The sequence below is a fragment of the Syzygium oleosum genome, unplaced genomic scaffold (assembly GCF_021117445.2).
Source record: "Syzygium oleosum isolate NSW1041296 unplaced genomic scaffold, Sole_v2.1 Sole_v2.39, whole genome shotgun sequence".
NCBI classification, from domain to species: domain Eukaryota; kingdom Viridiplantae; phylum Streptophyta; class Magnoliopsida; order Myrtales; family Myrtaceae; genus Syzygium; species Syzygium oleosum.
In genome coordinates this window covers 2,034,494-2,042,803 of record NW_026607523.1, presented here as the reverse complement: position 1 = coordinate 2,042,803, position 8,310 = coordinate 2,034,494, and the positions used below count along the sequence as shown (strand labels likewise).

The following is an 8,310-nucleotide window of genomic DNA, read 5'->3' as shown; positions in this document are numbered from 1 at the left end:
CAATACATATACCAAAAATAAGTCATAAAGGTCCTAAAAATCATTTTACCCTTTTTCTACTCCTAACAATCACCATAGACACAACGATGTCACTGTTTACACCCAAAAGCAGATTGTTCTATTGATCAACAATTCAACATCAAAATATGGCATTGTTGATTCTAGAAGGAGCAGTGAACTGTACAAGTCCCAAAAACAATTTGCAAATCGATCCTACCCTACGTAGAAGTGCATGCTCATAGCAAAAAGACCCAAAAGCTGCACTAATAACTACAAATTTTGTCAAAGGTCAATCCTGCAAAAAAATGAGAGTTTAGAATTACTTCATGCAAAAATGAGCTAAAATAATTGATGGAATCATTTTGTCACATTAAACAAGCATCATACCTTGTGCAAGGTGCCTCCTATGAATGAAGACGCTTTTCTCTTTCTCTTTTCCACAGCGCCCTTGATCCGAGTATTTAGTACACCTTTTGGCCTTCTCCGATGTGGATCACGTACTTGAATTCCACGATTTTCTGCATATTCAGCTTCATCACCTTCCACCAAGAAATGAACATGATCTTTACCCGTTAAAGATTGCATTTTATTTGTAATTTCAGAGTGAAGACGCAACAAGGTTGTAGTTGCAAGCTCCTCTGTAACATCATGATTGGCACCATCATTCATAACACTGAAAGCTAACCGCATCAACCTCTTCAAACGCAATGTCTTTGATTAAACTGCATGATGAGAGCTTTGTGCAACATCTTCACAATAAGTCCCTTGTTTTGCAACTTTTGTTCACCTCTTCAAAATGTATTGTGATGGAATGCTTGCAACATTTACAACACGGGTCAAGATGCATAAAGTATGCCTATACAACCATCCTCGCATTTCAAATAACTTGCAGCTACATGTAATGGCAGAATCACTTGGACTAAAATGGACAATATGCTTCCGTTCACTACTTCAGGTTCCCACGATATAAGTGTGCAACGGCCCATCAGTTTCTAATCCAAGAACATGTACAAACAAAACATTCATGAACTCGGCCTGGAAATTCCTATAAATGACATGAGTATATACGCTTACAGCATGTTTCAAAATTGCATTGTCAACCATAATTCGTGGCTTTCCTCGAGCACACTCAAAATCATCAACAACTTCAGCATTGTGCATTTTTTTAGCTTGCTTTTCATAATGTTTGACAAATTCAGTCAAAGTCATGGTCTTACATGCCATATCTTGAAAGACACTATTTGTGCTTTCACTTCTTTGTGTAGATCTAATTCCTGTAGAAAAGAAATCACGGCCAAATGCAAGACACCATTTATGATGCAGTTGATACAAACTATCCAACTACTTGTTGTCACCCAAGCTCCACTCCTGACACATTGCTTTTCAAGTGTTCTCCACTTCCAGTTCAGATTCACAATCATATAGAAGCTTTTGCCAATATTTATCACGAAAACCCGGTTTTCCAAGAAGATGTGCAATATGATGCGTAGCATTTTTTGCAATATGCCATACACATAAGCGATGATCAGAATTTGGAAAAATAGTTCTAATAGCATTTGCCATGGCATGATCTTGATCAGTGAAAATAGTTTTGGGTGCTTTATTACCCATCACCTCTAAAAAGGATCGAAATGCCCAAACAAAAGAACCAATAGTTTCATCCGATAGAAAAGCACAACCAAATATCACATTTTTCCAATGATGATTCAAGCCAACAAATGGTGCACATATCATATTGTACTTATTTGTACAGTAAGTGGTATCAAATACCAACACATCTCCAAAACTTTCATAGTCCAACTTGGATACATCATCGGACCAAAAGAAATTGGTCAGTCTCTGTTCCTTATCCAATTGAAATGTATAAGAAAAATTGATTCCATTTGATTGTAAGCAATTAAAATGGTTAATAAGACTTTGACAATCCCCCACACTAATCAGGTTCCTTCTTTTGGATTGCAAGAAATTTTGACAATCACTTAATGTGAAGCCAACATTTTCCAGTCCCCCCGCTTCACTGCTAAGGTAGGTATATGCTTTCGTAGCCCTTATACTAGCCCCTACCATGGAAGTCAATATACCTTTACTAGTATTCGTGATGTGTCGATATGATCGTATAAGATGTTTTTGTTTGTCTTCAATGAAGGGATGATTATGGACATCCTCAAACTTGGAAACTACCCAAACTCCATCTTCAATTACGAATTTAATGCAAGCTTGACATCCAGTTCTCTTTACTGTCATATAAACATCTCTTTGTTCATGAGGTGGGATTGGTGGAGAGTGTCCTTCACAATTACAAACAAATTTGCATCGTCGCAATATCCTTTTCCTATTACTTGCTTTTTGTCCTTTTCGCACTCCAAATCCCTTGCAAATTGCATATGCATTGTATGTATTATAATCTTCGTCCTCATTAGCAAACACCATGCCAATTCTAAATTCAAATTCTTCATCAACATTATGCACGATGATATTATCTTTTGGAGCCTCTACAATTTAAAAAAATATCTAATTATTTAGAGAAGAAAGATAAAGTGGAAACAAATTTAATTCTAAAAGGATGAAGTCATACCCATTTATCCTGAGAAGAAGTCGATTTAGCTACGGGGGACAGGAATATGCTTCCACTTCTTTAAATCAACATCTACCGCAAAACAGACGTTTACAACTTAAAAGAAGATAAGAGAAAATGTCTGATGTTGCAAACCAAAAAGGAAATAACAGCATACTATGACATAGAAATCACCCTGTCGACCCTTGTAGTGTACTCTTAGTACACCATGACTACCACCGAGAGTGATGTGTATAAATGCCAGAAAAAAAAAAGTGTTAATGACAGAATGTGACAAAAAGGAGTAATAATATAATAGGACAAGAATACTTACTTGGTTGTGTTCAGGATTCGGTGTGGTGATTTCTTTTAATTTCTGTCCTACTGCAAATTGAACAAGCAAATGTTCTATCTAAAACCAACCCTTAGAGATAAGGGCAGTGCAAAGTCATAATCATGCCTCCCCTTCTTATGCAGCATATGTTTACCACCAAAAGCAGCACTTGGAACACAACAAGACACGATATGGCTATGGCAAGTTTACCACCAGTGGACAAGCCGTCATTTTATACAAAATAGAGGACAGGCGAAGAAGGTACACCACACAAGCCTTTGTTATGAAACAAAATGCTCATGAAAATGCTTCAAGGTGGAAAAACAGATCAAGCACACTACTATAATGCAACCTAACCTAAAAAGAAAGTGACAGGCAAGTTATCAGACAAACTCAAAGACCCTTTTTTTTGCGCTAAAAAAAAAGAACTGAAATGACCAGCAAGTCATTAGTTTGTATGCTGCCAGCAAGAATTGACGTATAGCTTCATGCAGGATGATGAGAAGCGAAGATGACTGACTCGAGCCTAACAAGACATAGATCCGAAAGCCAATTTCAGGGTAGGAATCAATATAAGACCAATGAACCAAACGACTTGTTAGCAAAACATTAGAAAATTTCAGTAAACTATCCACGACTTGATGATTGAGCAAATTGCATAGACGTTACTTTCATGAAGCAGTCTGTATCAAGATATTGAATTAATTACCAAAGAAAACACACAGAACGCTGCTGCTAGCAGATTTGGCATTTCCAAAAATGAGGACTGGGATGTTCCAACTTGAAAAGATCTTATTTTTCTTCTGTATATATCTCTAATCAGAACAGGTAGCATATTCATGGATATCAACCACACGAAAAGACTTGTAGCATTAAGGAGGATTAAAAAGTTAAAAGACGTCTTATTGGACAATGTACATATGCCAAGTCGTGTAATGTCTGCCACCTAACCCAAGCAAGACTTTCTTCTTAGCAACATCCATGGTACACTATTAGAGGCAAATATATAATTCCATGGTCTTGAGCAATAAAGGACTAATATTTATAGTCATGAGCACTTGTGCTGTCTCAGTTTCCTGTACTCAACATTTCACATCTACGACGAAGGTGAATATCTTTTGTAAAGAAACACATAAGTTATATTGCTTCCCCAATTGTCTTTTGAAGGGGAGAAAACACATCTACAGAGTGATGAATTCAGTCACAAAGTCATACAAATAGCCTAGAAATGATATTGCCAAAGAAAGGCTAATTTCTTATAATATCAATTAAAGCATGAGTGAATACCTGCTCTAGCTCCCAACTGCAGGCTCTCCTCCAAGCCCAAGACCTTCTCAAACCAACTTCATCGGAACAAGTCACATGTCAGACTAAGGAATTAAAAAAATCTAAAAAAAGGATCAGATTCAGGAGCAAGAAGATCAATACTTTTACACAACTACATAAGGAATTAATAATAACACCCCCTGAAATGCCATTGTACACTTATTTGTCCTAAAGTTTGAAATGATGCACCGATTGTTTTTCCAGTATTATAGGATCAACACAGAGTTTTGCCACACCAAGAACAACTGATTTTGTGTAAGAGTTACAAAAGGAAGGGTTGTCGTAGGATTTGTTCATACAAATCCGCAAACAATATATGAGTTAGTATAATATCAGTATGATGAACGCAGTTGTCGTCGTGATTTACTCTAGAATTGCATACGATCAAATCACTATCGCACCATATCCACCACGATAACTGCAAATGACATACCGGAATGTGCAAACTAATCACCACAAGAGGCAAATTAAAAGCAGGGACATGCCACCAAATAGTACTCTATATATAAAAAGCTATGAACAAAACTTGAGCAATGACTTTAGCAGCATCCAGTCTCATCCAGTATCCTTCGGTACTACCTAAATCAAGCACAAAAACACCACTGTATTGATAATTACTATGTATTGATAATTTCTCCACCTTCATACCTCTATGGAAATGCAGACTCCTAGTGGCCCAAAGTATTATGGAACGAGTTGCTTTGACACAGACAAGTGAAAATGAAGTAAATCCCACTTGCTTGCTTAAAAGATAATCGAAACAAGATGAAGATTTACTTTCTATTACAAATACCTCACTTCAAGACAATCTACAATCTGTATATTCACATAATTTATTTATTTTTTTCTTTTACATCAAGCAGCCTTCAAGGTAGTGTAAATTTGGTTAAAATCCTTTCGCGATGCATTGACAGAACAATACATAGTCAGAATAATGGCAAATCCCAATGCACCGCCACCTTAGCCGGCTTCTTGAATAACTTTTCCCATCCCCCGTCCACAAGCACAGTTCCACAAGACTCAACACAAAACCACCAAGCCAAAAGGCAGCGAGAATTAGCCAATCGGATTAAAAGCAAGCAGCTTCAGTGCTGAAGAAATTAGGTTTTTCACACACTCAAGAGCTCCGTCGCGAGCAAATTATATCGCGATCTGACACTATTACGTCACGTCACGTCACATCGCATCACATTTTCCTTCTTTCCGGCATTTCATCGGAATCAACACAGGCGAGGAAGACGAAGAAACATCAACCTCGCCACCCTACAAACGAAGGGCTCGACTCGAGAGAACGATCGACTCCTGAAATCGACATGGAGTGTTCAGCCAAACAGACACTTTCGCGAGAACGGTGGAATTTAGAGGATGATCGGAAGGCGGGCTTACCGGGGTCCGGCGGCAGAGGGACTTGCGTCTTGGTCGGCGGAGGAGGAAGAGGTGCGGAAGACCCCAGCTTTCTCTCTCTCTCTTTCTCTAGCGAAGCTTATCAAATCTCTTGCTTTGAAGTGAGAAATGGGTTGGTGATAGCGCAACTGTTTTCGAAGCTCATTTTGGAAGCTCGGCTGGCTACTTGCTCCAGTTGGGCGACGGGTCCTACAGGGGCGAGTAGCTAGCCCCGGAGGTGTAAAGCAAGTCGGGTCCGGGTCTTGGTAAGGGACAGCCGAGACGTCGAGGACGGCGACAACGTCGACAGGGAGTTCGACTTTGCCTCTCTTCTGGGTCGTCTGGCTAAAACCACGACTCGCGTCAGTCTCTCTCTCCGACAACCTTTTCTTCAGAGGGAAGCTCGTGCCATCAACCCTCCGACCTCGACCCCACTCCACCATGCCTCCGTTGTTTTCCAGCAGCGCGTTCGGCAATGGTTGTCCAGAGATGATCCTCAGATTTTGCGAGACGGAGAGAGGGAGGTATGAAGCGTGAGGCCTGAAGTTTTGAAATAAAGAAAGAGAGAGGGTGGGGGAGAAGACGCAGGAAAGGAAAAGAGAAAGAGAGAACACGCGCGTCTAAAAACTTTCCAATTTTTCTTCTTCTTTTTTTCCACGTCACTTGACACGTGTCACTTTCTTAATGGAACAAATATGCCACGTAGGACAATGACGTGGCAGTATGATACTAGTGAATATTTTCTCGATTTTAAGGCAAAAACCGAAGGATCTCATGTCATGTGAGAGATTTTTTAAATTCACTCTTGTGCTACCAGGAAACAAAATTCTATTTAGCTTGGATTTTTAAGAATTAATTTGAAGGCATGACCAATAGGAAAACAAGCTAAACTTAGAAATTAATTGCAGTAGCGTGACGGGCTGAAGAAGTAAAAGTCAGTACTATTGAAATGCATGCAAGACATGTGAGTAGAGGTGAGTCTCAATTACATAGATGAAAATGAAAGAGTAGCCAATATATTCTATTGGATATATAGTCCATCGGTTCGCATGTCATCCCATTATGAGGTACCGGATTTTATCTAGTGCAATAATAGATTTTGTCTATTAATTATGCAAATGAATATATATATTATTAAGTGCATATGTTAAATTATATCTCGAGTTTGAATCGTTACAAAACACTATCCCGTCGGATTATTATATAAATACGAATTGCACGAATGAAAGAAAAAAAATGAAGGGAAAGATCTTTGCCACTAAGGTCGCATAGAAACCATTCTCGCGCCCATAATATGATTCTGGGCCCAAAATATGATTCCGGGCATAAATGATTCTTTTTGATTCTCGTGCTGAAATAATTTCTAAGCATTTGAAGGCGTTTGGTAACTACCCAAAATTTTTGTTCTTAGAATAGAAAAAGAACATAAATGCGTTTGGTAACTACACAAAATTTCTTTTTATTAATAATATTTTGAATTTTTTAATATTTATTTCTTTTTTTTCTCTTTCTTTCCCCTTCCTTTCTTGGCCATGGCTGGCCATCTGCGCCAGCGACCGGCCATAGGCCAGGGCCGGCGAGGGTGTTGCGGCCCTCGTCGGTGGCGACGGCGAGGTCGGCCTCGCCTTGGCTGGGCCTCGCCCAGATCTGGCGAGACCGACCTTGCCGTTGCCACCCAGGTCTGTCGCCTTGGTGGCGACGACGAGGCCGGCCTCGCCTTGGCTGGGTGAGGCTGCTCGCCCTAGCCGGCCCTAGCCTGTGGCTGGTGGCCGGCGGCGGTGGCCGGTGGCCGATGGTCGACGGGTGGCGGGGCCGAAGAACAACAACAACAAAAAAAAAAGAAAAAAACCAAGAAGAATCAGTTCTAAAAAAAATTGTTCTAGAATCAAGAAGCTACTTTTTTTTTATTCTTGATTCTATTCCAAAACTGATTCTTAACACAATTTTTTGCAAAATTGTGCCCGGGCACAAAAAATTTAACAAACGAATTTCTGTTCCCAAACTGATTTTGGGAACAAAAGAACATAATTAATCACTATTTGACAAGTTGCCAAATAGGCCCTAAAAGCCAAAAGATGGGGCTGACATTTCTTCACCGGTGGGTCCAGGTCAAAGAAAAAAAATCAAGAGGTAATGTTGTTGACTCATCAGTCCTTGTCTCTTGATATAGCCGCCTGAGGGCTACTTGAAAAAGAGAAGCCAATGTTGTTGATTTTTGGAGAGAAGCCGCACAAGAGAAGGAGAGATTGTCTTCTCTCTTGAAAATGGCCGCCAATTGGGTTCATTGACAAGACCATGAGATGGAGAGCACTGTAGCCACCATGGGTTCTTTTTTGGAGTCTTGAAGAATGGCCGCACAGTGAAGCCGCACGTTGGCTTCCTGTTGAGCCGCCGCACGAAGACCGAAAAGGAAGAAATCAAATAGTGTGGAGCTCTTTGCTTGGCCGTACGTAAGAGCTAAGAACACACATGAATTTGTCTTGAGGATTTTTTTATTCGAAAATATTTAGGATTTGGATTTAATTTAGGTGCGAATAACATTCGAGCATTATAAGCGATTATAAGTTTGGATTCTCCAATTATTAATATATTATGTGCTATTGGCTCTCCTCGTAAATATAGGTATCGATACGTCGGACTGAATCTCGTAAATCCTGAACGTCTTTTATCATTTCTCGTTATTTTTCTTGTAATTTTTTAATTGACTTAATTT

At 39.5% G+C, this 8,310-nt stretch overlaps 2 protein-coding genes across 2 annotated transcripts; both read right to left on the bottom strand.

Moving 5' to 3' along the window:
- Positions 1 to 74: 74 nt before the first annotated feature.
- On the bottom strand, positions 75 to 897 carry LOC130135899 (uncharacterized). Its single transcript, XM_056305747.1, has 2 exons — positions 388 to 897; positions 75 to 258 (listed from the first exon to the last, which is right to left on the bottom strand). Exons 1-2 carry the CDS (start codon positions 688 to 690, stop codon positions 214 to 216), a joined length of 348 nt encoding a protein of 115 aa, XP_056161722.1. The 5' UTR covers positions 691 to 897; the 3' UTR covers positions 75 to 213.
- Positions 898 to 1,064: 167 nt separating this feature from the next.
- On the bottom strand, positions 1,065 to 2,636 carry LOC130135898 (protein FAR1-RELATED SEQUENCE 5-like). The gene is made up of 2 exons (XM_056305746.1): positions 2,576 to 2,636; positions 1,065 to 2,492 (listed from the first exon to the last, which is right to left on the bottom strand). The coding sequence occupies exons 1-2, from the start codon at positions 2,577 to 2,579 to the stop codon at positions 1,384 to 1,386; spliced, it is 1,113 nt and encodes a 370-aa protein (XP_056161721.1). The 5' UTR covers positions 2,580 to 2,636; the 3' UTR covers positions 1,065 to 1,383.
- Positions 2,637 to 8,310: the final 5,674 nt, after the last annotated feature.

Coding starts and splice junctions, on each gene's coding strand:
- LOC130135899 (XM_056305747.1), bottom strand. CDS start 690: ATGCGGTTAGCTTTCAGTGTTATGAATGATGGTGCCAATCATGATGTT. Junction 259..387: donor TAGGAGGCACCTTGCACAAG/GTATGATGCTTG, acceptor TTATTAGTGCAG/CTTTTGGGTCTTTTTGCTAT.